The sequence below is a fragment of the Octodon degus genome, unplaced genomic scaffold (assembly GCF_000260255.1).
Source record: "Octodon degus isolate 3935 unplaced genomic scaffold, OctDeg1.0 scaffold00237, whole genome shotgun sequence".
In the NCBI taxonomy this organism is placed as follows: Eukaryota; Metazoa; Chordata; class Mammalia; order Rodentia; family Octodontidae; genus Octodon; species Octodon degus.
The window spans coordinates 1,026,111-1,041,920 of NW_004524813.1; the positions used below are offsets into that span (position 1 = coordinate 1,026,111).

Consider the following 15,810-nt stretch of genomic DNA (forward strand, 5'->3'; position numbering starts at 1 on the left):
AGGGGCGGGGAGATAGCTCAGGGGAATAGGTGCCTGCCTGGAAAGAAAAAGAAGGCAGAAGACAAAGGTGAGGTGTTTCTGGGCTTACATAATAAAGGGAGGTAAGAGTGGCACTCTTGCAAAAGTCTCTTCTTTTCTCTGGAGAAGGAAAGAAATAGCTATCAAAGAAATTTGTATTTACCATAAGGAGGAAGGATGTTTTTCATTCTTGATTCTTGCTATAATAATTATTCTATTTTTATACAAATTTATTGAAATGTCATCCTTGGAAAACTAATTGAGAAAGTAGAATAAGAAGAGAATAAAAGAAGAAACGGACATTGGTGCAAAGTTATATTGAACAGTGTCTTAGTTACCTTTTTAATTGCTAAGAAAAAATACCCAACACCCTCAAATTAAGGGAGGAAAGGCTCATCTCAGCTCACAGTGTGTAGAGGTTTCATTCCATAACTAGATGGCTCCAAAGAGAGTAGCTTCATAGAAAAGAAACAGCTCATGGCAGGCAGAAGACAGCAAAAGGAGGGAGACACAAGCCCCTCTCTGTCCTTTTGATTGTTTTCAGTCTACCAGGATTAGGGGACTGCCAAACTAGTCAGTGTGCATAGTTAGTGATCTCCACACTTGAGGCAGCACCCTTGATCCCATCGCTGTACTGTGAAGCAGTCACACACTCCAGATTCGCCCGCTGCTGCGCAAGCCTCACCTCTAACCAGATGAGGCTTTAGGGGACTTCTAGACCCCAACCATAGCAAGCAGCATGTGACTTTTGTTTCTTAAAAGAATGAGACTTTAATCAGTTTTAAGTGGAATTTATAATACTAAGAGATAAAGTGTTGCTAACAAACTAACAAATGGACATCTGATTGGTATGAGGCATTACCCTGTACACGTGTGTGTGTGTGTGTGTGTGTGTGTGTGTGTGTGTGTGTGTGTGCATGCGCTCAGTGCATAGCACTTATACACAGAGCCACTGCTGCACAAGAATATCTGAAGAGGCTGAACCAGAGTAAGGCTGTTTAACAGATTGAAAAATTTTAATGTATATATTCTATGTGAAAATGAATTGAACTTTTGAACTGGCAGATAGAGGGCAACTCTGCCAAATACTCCAGTTAAAGCCTGGACTTGAGGACACAGTTGCACCCTTTCCATCTGCATGCAGGACACTGACAGTGTTTAGAGGTAGTTGAGGCACTTTGCGGCAAGCACAGCCATCGCTAGGAACATACTGCACAGGTTTTCTAGTACTGAGCATGTGGCTGTACCCTGCTTTTATTTTCTAAAGCTACAACAATTGCTGCTACCGGTGAACTCGGCTGAACTTTACAGCTTCAGGGCCACAGCGGAGAATGGTGATGCTATTCCAGCGCTGCTTTATGATAATGGCAGAGACAAGCAGGAGGAGTTGCGGAGGACTCGGGGTGGCCCAGGGCCCAAGACTTCCTAAAAGCGGTGGCTTCACGTCACTTCAGACATGTAACCTGCTGCACGTGCAGAAAGTCTTAGAAAACTCCAACAACTCAGAAGAAATTATTATAGAATGCATTTCAGGCTAATTATGAATACTGTCATAAATGGGAGTTTTGAGTAGGACTTGAAAACCTTTCAGCCATAGCAGTTCTTTTCAAAGTCTATGGGGATGGTAAGTACAATAAAGAAGAGTATGTTTTATATATTTATATATGCTGTATATAAATATATTTATAAATACATAATATATAATATCATTTTCCCATTTCCAATGTCCACACCATAAAATGTAAGCAAGGCTTCTCAACGACACCGAAACATTCTAAATCAAAACCCTCAACAAGACCTTCACATTCCAAAGGAAAGCTACTAACAGTGCCAAAGCCCATTATATAGTTATTATAACCCTTCATGTTACATATTGAAACAGTGCAAATTACATTTTAATATGCTGTACTCAAAACTGTAACAAAAATATTAATAACTGTCTCCAAAATGTAAATAGCTGATTTTCATTTTAGTAAATTTTCAGCAAATGCTGTGTGAGTGTGTGACTTTTAAAAGGACACCAAGAATTCACTCTCTCCAAAGAACCTGTTTTAAATCATCCCTGATTGGTGATAAAAAATGTTTCCCATAAAGAAAACCTTTCCACAACTCTCTGCACCTTTTAGTAATAAACTGATTTTAATGTCATTAAATTATATGTTTTTAGTTAAAACTCATAGCTATTTCTACAACCCATAAGTAATTGAAGCAACAACAAGTTACATTAGCTCAGTATTTTATGTGGATAATTATTGACCATCTGGATGTGACAAATGTTTCCTTTCTTACGATAAGTTTTCTTTTTTTAAAAAAAATCTAAAGCCTGCTGATGATGGTAAAAATTAAAACAAAAAAACCACAGTACTTTAAGGAAACACCATACCAGCCACAGAGTCTTTAAATATGGAATGAAAGAATAATAACTGTTGTGGGGATTCATGTTTACAAATGAGCTTCTGGTTGGCAATTAGTGGAGCTGAACAACACCCTGGTGAGACGGGTAGGCTTTCACGCTGCCGGTTCACAGAAGCAAAGCACGTCAAGAGAGCAATGAAGTGTTCTGCCTCAGGGAAACTACGAAGTCAGCAGCAGCAGAAAGCACGGATTTTGGAGAAAGCCATTGGGATATAAGGTACCCCAGCCAGGTTTAACACCACCTTCCAGCTGGTGTCGTTTTAGTGACACTGGAATCTCTTGTGTCTTAGTGTCGTCGTCCTAGAAGAGGGGCAGTAATCGTATTTACTTCAAATGGTATGGATGATTGAGTTATAATTTAATCCATACAAAACATGCAAGAGTATAGTCCCTGGCATTTAACTGGTCAATAGTTGCTGTCTATTAATTATTAGCTGTGTGCGACTCCGAGTGTTGAGGATGGCACAGATGAAAGAAGCCCCTTGCTCTCGTGGGCTTACATGCATTAGTAACAGAATGTTCTCCCAGCCTGTGGGTTTTTGTATATTAGATTACCTCATGAATACACAGAAACAGAAAATCATACAGGCTTTCTTTCCTTCATTTTATTTATTTATATTTTAATCTCTAGAGGTAATTTAACAGAGGCTGGGTGACTTCTTCATTTCTTAAAAACAAGTTTTAAAGAGGGAGCACCTTATTGATGCAGCTAGAATGTGGTTGAAAGGAATTTACAAATTAGTAGAGAATTCTAATACATACGTAAGTCAAGGCTCGTTTTCTTTTTTCTTTTCTTTGTTTTTTCAGTGATAGGCTTGAATCCTGGGCCTTACACAAGCTAGCCACTAAATTCTTTTCATGTTTTATTCTGAGACAGGATCTCACTGAGTTGTCCAGGATGATCTCTAACATACGGTCTTCCTGCTTTAACCTTCCAAGTACCTATGATTGCAGAGAGGAGCCACCTAATCCTGCTTAATCCAGACTAATTTTGATTCAATAGTTGGTATAGCTTAAACGCTTGCATCATTCTAAACTTCATATATGGAAATAATACATGCCTCCAAGCAGATGGCAGTAGCATTTGAAACTTTTCAGGGGTTATATGCTCTGGTGGATCTCTTATGAATAAGATTAGTACCTTCATAAAGGAGACCCCAGAAAGTTCTCATCCCCCCTACTACAAAGACACAGTAAGGACAGCTTTCTATGAGCCAGGAAGGATGCTTTGACCTCATACCAAGCATAAGAAGGTAAAATAGGGAAAGGAAGGAAAATTAATAATGTGAACAAAAAAGATAAAAAAGGGAAGCCTAGAGGTAAAGGGTGTTAAGGCTTGAATGTGTATCCTTCCCAAACTCATCCCGAAGCTTAATTGCCGCTGTGACAGCAGTACACGATGGAACTCTTGTAGGTCATTAGGCTACGAGGGCTACACTGCAGGTTGGACTTGGTGATTTAGAAAAGGAGGCGACCAGCTACTTTTTGCCCTTTCCTTGCCCTTTCAGCCTTCTTTCTTTGGAGAAGAGTATTTCACTTGATGTATGTTACCCTGTTTCTGTCTTTGTTTCTTATTTTTGTTCTTGTTTGTTTTCACTCTTCAAAATAAAATATATTGTAATAAAAAAGAAAGATAGAATTTACATAAGGGAAAATGAACTGATGGATTTGAAGGATTCTGAACCTCGTTATGTGTTATAAAATGACAAAGAAGTTCTTTTCAGGAGAAAACCGCCAGGTTGTGACCAAGCTACCCTCACTTCTTCATCAGAAGATCGGTGTGGACAGAATAAAGCTAGGACTTTTTCATCAGGACAATAACATATTTACCCCAAAGGCACCTAGGGGGTTACTAGAGCTGCTGCCTCCACTGCAGGCCCACGGTGCCGAAGACCAGTGGAAAGAGGTCAGAAAGCAGCCCAAGGGACCCTTCAGGCCTTGAGTCTCACTGCGTCCCTCATAAGTCATTGCTCCTCAAATTCTGAGGTCTTCACCTTGGACTTCCTGCACTCTGGAATTATGAGAAATAAATTTCTCTTATTTACACATTCCCAGTCTTGGGTATACTGTTATAGTAGTATAAAACAAATTAAGATAAAGAAGATGCTTGATATTGAATGGACTTTTTGATCTTTGCATTTGTTTTTTCAAAATCTATTTTGAAGACTGAGAAGTTGCAAATATATTATGACTTAGTTTTCTTTTTCTAATACGAGGCTCTGATTTTGCAGAAAGCATTTTTAGTAAATAAGTAAGAAAATATAATGGTTTCATCATTTACATTTGACATCTTTAATCATGCTAATGTTACTCTTTGTATTCAAGCTGTATTAAATAAGGCAAAATAAAATTAAATACCGGGGAGCATAATAATTACTATTTTTTAAAATTTTATTTCCATTTATTTTGTACTTAATTTATTCCCATGCCATAAGTTTTTGTTTCTTTAGTTTCTTCTGGGGTATCTTTTCTTCTGTGCAGCTTCCTCCGCTGGTTTAGGAACAATCTGTTCCTTTTCAGTGAGGATCATCTCAGTGTGGCGGGGAGCTCGTGGATGGGGTAACCTGGCCCTGAGCTCTGTAAGTACGGCGGAGCATCTTGGTGCTGTGTTCACCTGGATGTGTTCAATAACCAGAGGATCTACTTCTAAACTCTTAACTTCAGCATAGTCTCCGCAGTTTTCGGCATGTGCATCAAAAATTCTGCACTCTTTTCAGGCCACCGACCCTGCGCCCAGCCCCACTGTTTGGCCTGGGTGCACCTCCCAACTCCACCATTGTAACGCCAGAATGGTACACATTGCTTCTTTAATGTGACATCCTTCAGATACTTGGTGGCCTTTCGGATACGCATGACCTTGATGGTCTGGGAAGTTCCAGGCGTGCTCTTAAAGTGAACATAAAGATTTGAGCCTCTTGATTTGCATGATTTTGTAGAGTTTTCTGAGTCGAGAAAGTAGTGAACCATTTTCACAGGTCAACTCAGGCTGCTCACAGGAAGAGAGGGAGCATAATAATCAAATAGCGAATACCTAACTGACTCCAACCAATGAAGCAGTATCTGTCTTTCTGTACATCATCCTTAACATATATAGGTGCACACAGAACCCCCCAGAAGACAATGATACCAGGGTCTCAATTCTTACAGTTATGAGATGAGGATTACCACTCCCTGTGGTGAAAGATATTAAAAAGTGTGTGTGTGTTTCATTACAATAAACGTAAATGAAAATTTGTAACTATATAAGGGATGAGATAAATACCTATATAACAATACAGACATCAATATGCCTATAACTATGCCATGAATATACCTAGACTTATAAAAAAATATCTTTCTAGACTCTTATTTTTAAATGATAAAACAGGACTAAGAACATTTACTATGTGCACCAAATCCAAATCATGTAACAGTGACAGTGGTACTTAAAAAAAGAATGCCATATATATATATATATATATATATATATATATAAAATATATAGAGAGATATATATTGCATTCTCCCAGAAAAGGTTCCATCACAATAGTACTTTGCTGGTCCTCAGATATTTGTAGGCACTTTACATTCTAAGCCAATAAATTCTTTCCTAATTTATGCATATGTACTTAAAACAAGAAATTAATAAAATAACACTAATTTTTAAGGAAACGGTAAGACTACTAATCTTTCATAAATCAAATTTGCGTATCAATACAGAGTAACTTTGATTAGAAGAAAATGCAAGGGAGAGCAAATGTTATCGCATCCATGTGGAAGATTTAAGCAAACAGGAAGATTGCTGTGAGTCAAGGATCAGCTTTCCTCTGGCTCTCTAAGTGTTTAGATGGGTGCTATTGTCAATAACTGGTATTCTGGCAGACATCCTGAGGCCATCTCTGCCTTTCCTGTTCTCATTTCATAGGTTTTGTGTTTTTATTTTAAAAGCTTGCATCAAAGTCCTCTCCCTAGACTGTAAATTTGGGTCACTCTTAGAAGTAGACATGCCTACATTTTGTCACATTGCTATGTCAGGGAGCCCATGTGTGCTTTGTTTTTCTTTTGTATTGGGCATCAAACTCAGAACCTTGAGCTTGCCGGACAGACGCTTACGCCGCTTAGCTATGTCCTCGGCCTAGGGAGCTTATGTTCTGTGTCTCTACGGGATGATCCTTGGAATATAATTTAGACTCCAGATCTTCCCTCAGTCATATTGTGTTTGATTGGCATCTTCCTTCATAGTCCTGCTTCTGGCATTCTCTTACCAATTTTCCTGGAAATCTTTGTAATTAATCCTTTGCACACAAATCTTCATCTTGGGCGTCAGCTTTTTCTGTTTTTTAAAATGTATTTAGTATAGTGTTTCATTGCACAGATCAGACTCATAGTGATCCTCTTGTTTTCAGCCTCCCAAGCACTGGGATTACAGGTGTGCGCCACCATGCCCAGTCTGAGTCACCTGCTCACAAGCCCCAGGGGCAAGGCACCCTGGGGATCTAAACCTTGTCCCTGCATCTGCCTAAGCAGGCATGTTAGTCCACTGAACTACCTGGCTAGCCCTATCAGGATCAGCTTTTGAGTAGATAATTACTAAGGACAAATCCTAAGGCTACTTAGGATCCATCCATCATTCCATCCACCCATATTTGCTACCTCCCTCTGTTTCTGCCTGAGTGTCTCTGGTGCCCTAGCTCAGATAAGTAACACTAGGAACAGATTGGTGTGCATTCTATTACATGCTAAATGTCTATTACTCATATAATTGCATATGAATATGTGTTTATGAGGAGTTATTTTTATTTAAATGATATTAAGTATATGTATATAAGTATGCATAGATAATTGTATACTTCACCATCTTGTTTTTCTTACTATAAAATAATAATTAGATTTCTAGCAATAAAAAAATTGGACTTTTAACTGAGTTCTATTGTAAGCCGCCCTAATTATCTTCTCAGAAGGAGCAATCATATTATGGATGGAGACACAGAACGTGTATACTTAGAATCTAAAGTCATGGCAAAAATTTAAATAGTCCCAATTCTTTTATGTTCTCTCTGACACGTTTTACTATTGCATTACCTTTGGCTAGTTGTCCACACATTTATATATTCATACATGAAAAGAAAATTATGTTGTAAATATAACTAAATAGTTGTCATAATTCCCATATTATTGTTTTCTGATTTATATAAAAATCTTTTCCTGTTTATTTAAATAATTTTGTAAAATGTTGATTTAGTGTTTTGCATTTTGGGGTCTGCTTATAATTAATCTTTACAACCCAACAAGAGAGTTTATAGCTTTGTTTCCATTTTGTAAATGTGATGTCTCAGTCAAGGAGATTGTTGGCCTTGTCCTTGGCCAAAGGCACAGTGAGAGTAAGAGGAAGAACACGAATTAGGGTCTTTGACTTGCAACAAAATGTTTAATCTGTTGTCACTGGGGCATGGCCATTTCCTTAAGAGATAAATCTGTTCACAATGTTATCTATTAGAGCATTAAAATAAAACGTACATAATAAACCTAAACACGACATTGCAATATGTGAAGATGGATATAATATTAATTATTGTACTATAGAATTTCCTACATTCTAATTAGATGAAAACAGTTCTCTTCTTATGGAAGCTCTGTACCTATCTTTACTGGGAAGTAGCGCAGGTAATCCACACTCTCACATATATGAAGTTTAAGTAACTATAAATGAGCAGTGATTTTCTGTGCATGCAATACAACACAGATTTTTTTTTTTTTTTTTTTTTTGTACTGGGATCAAACTCAGGACCTTATGCGTCCAGGCAGGCGCTTATGCCACTGAGCTATATCCCAGGCCGCACACAAAATGTTTTTTAAAAATAAAAATAATGTGATTCTGAAAAGTTTCTTGTCTCTATGTGGGCATTGCTTTTTGGTGACTATGCATTTTGAATATATATATTTTTTTTCTTTCTTTGTGGAACTGGGGGTTGAACTCAGGCCCTTGCACTTGCCAGGCAAGCACTTGTTCTACTGAGCTATCTCCCCAGTCCTTATAAATATATATTTAAGTCAGCAGTCAGAAAATATATGTTTTCTTATGGCAGCGTAGTACATACTTACAAGCTATAAAATTTAAAGGCCAGCCCTACTAGATTGTGAGCCTGGGCTGTCTCATTACTGTTCAGATTGTGTAATCTAATTTAAGCTCAGTAAATTTTTCCTTAAGCTTTGGATTTATCCACATCTGTTAATGATAGTGTCAGCTTTTATTGACTACACGATGCTGAAATTACTAGAGTGCCAAGATGAACACAGTCATGCTAACGAGTTTCCTCTGCCTTTAGTCAACCTACATTACTCACAAAGCAGTACAATAAAAGTAAGCTTCCACTTTTCCTCCTCCCCTATATTTCTTTAGAGAAATCTCCCTTTATTTAAGATGCTTCTATTAGGCTTTAGAAAATATGACCTACAACATTCCTGTTTTGACTTCCAACCAAGAGCACCTGAAGAACAGCTATGCAGGAAGGGCTTTCCCTGAAAGTTTCTTATTGACCGAAAGACCAGATTTGCCTGATGACAACAATTGCCATTCATCTTTTAACTGAAAATTTAGAAACCAAGCAAGATTAAATTCATTATCATAGGAAAGAGACTGAAATTCAAATAACAGATGTCTGCTCTTCCAAGCCAATCATTTCTAAAAATTATTTACTAGCTCTCTAGTGTACACGCCCCCCTTGTAGAGGAGAGTGTGTACCTCTCCACCATCTGAGCCCCTGAGGCTCGTACCCTGTGTGGCTTTTGTGCATAAATACATATTAACAATGAGTGTACATTTTCTCCTGCCAAAGTGTCTGTTGTCCATTTACATCAGCAGACTCAAATTTCAAAACTCCAGAGAGAAAATTGAACTTTTTTGTCTTTGTTTTAAGTATCTCACAGAAATGAAAGACATTCTTTCTTATTGCAATAAATCACGTATAAATAGTCTGCCAAAAATACATACATATTAAGAAAAGAAAAATGTGTGTAATAGTAAATTTATTGAAACGTTAATACAAGTTGCCTTTGGCCTCTACAATTACAAGAGGCACTCGAACTCATGGCTATTAATTTTCAGACATTTATTGGTATGGCGAGCTGCTGAGGTGTACATGCTTCTTTTTGGCAGACTGTATATGTGATCTTTATATTAACTTTTTTTTCTTCAATGTTCTCTTGGTGAATAGTCTAGAAGCAGTAGTGGAGCAGTATCAGAGAACTCTGTCAGGCGGTGTTAGACATGCCACAACTGACTCTGTGCTCTGCTGTAGTATCTATACCACAAATGTTTTAACTGTGAGGCGCATGGAGGGAAAAGTATAAACAAAGAAGAGCTACATTAGCATGAAGGAAATATATAGTTTGGGAAAATACAACAACTGAGAAGAATTTAAAATGACAAAATAGAAAATAAAATTATTGATCTGTCATACAAACTTGGCTTGCCAGCTTCTTGCAAAATAAAATAGATAATGAGTGTAAGGAAAATTTTGACTTCATTAGTAATTTTCTGTTGTCCCTTAACATGTTCTTTCTATTTGAGTGGAATATAATTTTAAATTGGTTGGCAAATGATGTGTAATTCAACTTTACAATTTCTTGCCAATTGAATTTTAGAATTAATGTGAGAGCGGCTGAACTGTAAGGTGAAGGAGTTTCTATTTCTTACAGCACTGTGCTGTAAAACTTCCCAGAGGACGCAACAGAGATGAATGGTTGGTATTTTTAACTTTAATAAAACTAAAATATAGGATTCAAATAGTATTAGGATAAGCCAAACAAAAGTAGATTTTACGGTAAAATAGTATACTATAAGACATGCTTAATATGCACATATATGCACACACACACACACACATATATATATATATATACATACATGTATATGCATACACACACATGTACACTTAGGAGAAGCTAAGCAAGACCTACTTTCTCATAGTACTTGATCTCGTAGTCCAGAATGGCTCCGTTGGAGAAGGCGGGCGCTTGCCATGAGAGGGCAATGCTGTTCTGGGATGCCCAGTCCTTCCTTACTACACCTATCAGAGAAGGTGCTGAAAGCAAAGAAAATAACTAAGAATTAATCATCAAGAATCATTTTCTGCATCCCTTTCATATTTCTGTTTCAAGAAAAACATAAATTCTTGCTGAAAAGGACGCCACCTGTTGCCACATTAATGAAATGGCTTCACGACCTGCTCTATTCAGTCCAAAAAAGACACTAAAATACAATTAGATGCATTGTTGAGAATCATAGGAAAAACTCAAGTATTCCAAGTACATGAGCCAGAAATCACCCTATTTTTCTTTATTAGAGGAAGATCTTTTGCTTTAAATTTGTTTTGATCTTGATTATGATATGAAATTTGATATCTTTCTTTCTATATTTTATTAAATCTACATTTACCAAAGGAGGATCTATCTATTTATCTATCTATCTATCTATCTATCTATCTATCTATCTATCTATCTATCAACTTATCTATCCTTTAATTATAAGATTATTTGTAAGCTTTTATTTCTCCCAAAGATATCTTAGTGATTTACAAAAGTATATTCTAATAAAATTATTTACAATAAATTACTGCTTGTCATTACTGAGATTTCTTCTGTGTCATATATGTGTTATTTGAATAAAATTGAATATTTAATTTAAGTAGTTTATTGTCAGAATCATGTTCATTTTACTTTCTTTTATTACTTTTTTTAGAAACTCAAACCAAACATATAATAACCTTGTGTTAAGCTTCCAAACCTTAATTTTCCTTGTACCTTTCACAAAACACATTTCATTTTATAGAGTCACCTCCAAGTCAGAATATTAAATGAAATAGTCAGACACTGAAGCTTAAGTGTTCTTTTGTGAACAGTAGTGTTTGATATAGAAATTCAAATTCATTTATTAGACAAGAATTCTTAATTAAGCTGCATCATTGACAAAAATTCTAACATTATAATAACACCGTTCCCTAGGATTTGGGAAGAAAGCACTTTAATGCCTTGGTTGAGACAGAAAATGGCACAATTTTTATAGAAGTAAACTCAGTAATTTTAGAGACATTGTGTAGTCGCCTATACTTTGGCTTTTGGAACTCTATCTCAGAGATGCCCTGCAGAAGGAAGCATATTTACAAGAAAATTCATTGACATTTACCTTTAAATCTTGGAAAAACCTAATGGCCCATCAATAAAAGACTAGTCAAAATCATATGGTACATTCAATAGCATATTATGAAGTTGTGGAAAGGAATTACATCAATCTATAAATAGCACAATGGAGTTATTTCACGATATATATCCAAGTGAAAAAAGTAAAGAAAAGTATATGAAAAATAATGCAAGAATAATGATAATAAAAATGCTACTGCAGTGACATTCTTGGTGGGAGAGGTGAATGGATGAACACAAGATGCTTAGAAAGTGGACACCTAAATACATCTTACCTTTCAGACTAGCCTGGGAATCCAGTAGATATTTGAATGATTAGAAAATGAAGCTAAACACTTAAAATAATTTTGTAAAATTAAAAAGAAATACACAGAATCCTACACATTGACTTGGAGACATAGCTCCAGAGTATTACAATAACTTTAAAACATAGTAGTTTAATTTCCATTCTAAAGAGATATGTATTAAAGACCAAAAAAGACAAAACTGCTAAAATTATTGAACTGTTTTAGGTGTGATATTGTTGTAATAGTACTGTACTTTAATTCTAAAGTTGTTGTACTGAGGTATAAAGAAAGTAAATACGTTAGTGTTATTAAGAAGTGGGTTTTTTCCCCTTTGAAAAAGATATGTCAACAATGGTGAATAAAAACAAATGAAAAGTATCATTCTGAATTCATGATCTTTCTGATCATGAAATGCATTAAATATGCAAAATTGACTCACTGTGATGTCTTTCTTTTTTTTTTCTTACCTTGAACCTCTCTCTGTCCCCTCTCTCTGTCTTTCTCTCTGTCTTTCTCTCTGTCTCTCACTGACTCTCTCTTTGTCTCTCAGTCCTTCTCTGTCTCTCTATCTCTCCTCTGTGTGTCTGTCTCTCTGTCTCTGTCTCTGTCTCTGTCTCTGTCTCTCTGTCTCTCTCTGTCTCTCTCTCTGTTTCTGTCTCTGTCTCTCTCTCTCTCTTTCTCTCTCTCTGTCTCTGTCTTTTTTCTCTGTCTCTCTTTTTTCTCTGTCTCTCTGCCTCTCAGTACCTTGCTGTCTCTCTCTCTCTGTCTGCCTGTCTGTCTGTCTGTCTCTGTCTCACTCCCTTTCTACCCCCATTCTCTCTCTCTTCTTGTTCTCTTTGTCTTTCTGCTATGTTTTCAGGAGTTTTTCCTCTACAAATGCAACTCTATAATTCTATTTCTGTTTTAGAATTAAGCAATAATGGGTTGAACTGTCTGAAACCATGAGCTACATAAACTTCTCCTCCTCAAGCTAGATATGTTAGGTATTCTGTCCCAGTGACACAAAAGTGACCAATACCCACCCCCATCCTATACATCAGTAAACAAAAAATAGAATTTGTTTCCTAATTGTATAGGTTCCTCACTTAAACATAGCCATTACGGTACAAGAACAATGCTAATTTCTAAATTCTCCTCATTTTATAAATTCCACTTATTTCAGGGCTGGCTAGATAGCTCAGCTGACTAAAGCACCTGTTTAGGCAGGCACAGGGACCAGGGTTTGATCGCTGGTGTGCTGCACTGGCCCTGCCCTTGGGGTGCTCTGAGATGGTGACTGAGACTGGGCGTAATGGCACACGCCTGTAATCTCAGTGCTTGGGAGGGTGAAAACAGGAGGATCACTACGAGTCCAATCTGTGTAGTGAGACCCTGTAGACCTTTCACTAACTACATTTTAAAAAATGCACTTATTTCTAAACATCAGTATTTTACATAGTTGTTAAATATACATAATTTTAGGTAATTCTGATTAAAATATTTCTTAAAATTTCATCTGTAGTTTTATAGCTCTACAATAAGGGCTAAATTATTCAGTTATGCTGATGATTTGCAAATCATTTTTTTCTAATACTAGATGCTGAAGATTCCAATTTTGTCTTATTAAAGTTCTTATACATCATCGTTTACTTTTTATTTTGAGAGGTTTCTCCTCCCTACGCCTGATAGGACCTCACTTTGTTTTTTCAGGCTGGCCTGAAATTCCTGAGTTCAAACGGTCTTCCTTCCTCTGCCTAAGCAGAAACTGGGACTACAGACACGCATCATCATACCCACACTTTAAATTTTCAACTGAGAAAATGGCTCCAAGTGATTTCAGTTTTTTGAGCCATACTATGTATTAGCATATTAAAAAGAATTACGTCACTATGCTTTAAGAACACATTTTATTTTATTTTATGAGCAGAATATATTTATTGAGGAAAAGAAAACTCCTGTCTGAGAGAGGGACAGGAGGGGGGCCCGAGTGGCTTGTCCCCCTAGGCACAGATTTTAAACAGTTAATGATCTAAAGCAAAAAATGTGAAAAACAATTTACAGTGTAATAAATGTCCCCAAGCATTGCACTTTGTATTCATAGAAGCCAACATTATGCAAAACTTTATTTTAAAATGAAGTTTCAATATAGGAAATCTGAAGCATTTGTTTTGAATATATTTAATGAATTTGTTTTGTTCATGACCTAGTAAGAATACATATAGTCCAGCAAGCTAGCTCGGTGGACTACGCACCTGTTTAGGAAGTGCAGGCGCCAGGGTTCAACCTCTAGTATCGCACGCCAAGCCAGCCCTGCCCTTGGATGCACTAAGCCAGCAGCTGAGCCTGGGCGTGGTGGTGCACGCCAGTAATCCCAGAGCTGGGGAGGCTCAGAGCAGAGGGTCACTATCACAGTGCTCATTAGGAGTTGTCCAGGACAGCCCAGCTCTTAGTAGAACTATATTTCTGATATCTGTCTTTTCTTAGGCCATCAAAATCTGAGGTTTGCCTTTCATAATAGTGATTGTTGAATAGATGACAATATTCTTGAAAATGCTCTTTATACAAACTTTTCTGATTACTACATTTACTGACTCAAATAAATTACAAATACTAAATAATAGAAAAATTTTTTAAATTACGATGAAATAATGAAGTTCACAAGTAGATGAGCTTTTTCCTCATGCTTGTGTAGAGATAGTTGGAAAAAGAGTAAATTATCTTAGGTAATCTGATATTTACTAAGATGTAGTGAATTATAAAAAAAGATAAAAAATAACTAAGATGATAGGTATGAGTATCAGTTTTCCAATGAGAAATATAATCATTATATAGTACAAATGTGTACTACTAAAAATAAAAATAACAATCTTCAAAAACTTCAATAAGTTTTACTAAAATTGTACTTTATATCATACTATTTTCAATCTAATGAACTTAAAATGAAGATTATTACTATTTTAAAGATAATCACACTGAAGATGAGAAGAGTTGAGCAGTTATTTAATGAGAAACTTCAGGTGAATTTTCATATTAAAAATATGAAGTTAGTTAATTTATAAAACTAACATTGTTACCATCTTTCCTCTTAAAACTAATTCTACAGGACATAAAATCAATATTAAGAAATCAGTAGCTTTTAATACAGTAATGGTGACTTATATGAGAAAAAAAATCAGAAAATAATTTCATTCACAATATCTTCAAAATAGAGAATATGTAAAATTCAACCAGAGGGTGAAAGAGCCCTACAATAAAAATTATAGAACTCTGAAGAAAGAAATTGAAAAGCATGCCAGAACATGAAATATCTTCCAATTTTTATGGATTGACAGAATTATTTTTTTGCATTTACATAATTTTAATGAGATTTAAAGTTTATTTTTTAATTTAAAAATTAATTAGTACTTATTCACAGTACATAATATAATCATCGTTGGGAACTGGTACATCTACACAGCATATCCTAATTATTTTATGTATCCTTTCCTCCCCTCCTCTTCTCTCTCTTCATCTCTACAGTGGATATATTAATAAAAGTGATGTAAAGATTCAATAAAATCCTCACCACAATTCCAATGGCAGTTTTTATAGAACTAGGCAAAATAATCTTAAAATGTGTGTAGGTGGTAGCAGCCCTCAGTGCCTAAAGCAAGCAGGCTACCTCAGTCCTGAGGAGAACATCCTGTCCGGTTAAGGTTAAGGTCAGCTACTAGTCACTAGGCAAACTTGTGTCACATGTTATTAACTTCACAAAAGTATAATAAAGGACCATTTTATTGTGTAAAATAAAAGAAAGAATCTATCTATCTATCTATCTATCTATCTATCTATCTATCTATATATTGTACAGCTACTTGCTCTTACTTCATTGAAAAGAAAGGTTTGTACTAATCTTGTTTAGACAAGATACCATGTCTGCATCTTGTCCTCTGAA

At 36.1% G+C, this 15,810-nt stretch overlaps 1 protein-coding gene across 1 annotated transcript in view; it reads right to left on the bottom strand.

Moving 5' to 3' along the window:
• Positions 1-15,810, bottom strand: part of LOC101565073 (ephrin type-A receptor 6) — a 1,186,195-nt gene that overhangs the window by 500,986 nt on the left and 669,399 nt on the right. The window contains 1 exon segment of the mRNA XM_012512596.2: positions 10,372-10,496. Within this exon segment, the coding sequence (XP_012368050.1) occupies positions 10,372-10,496 (125 nt within the window).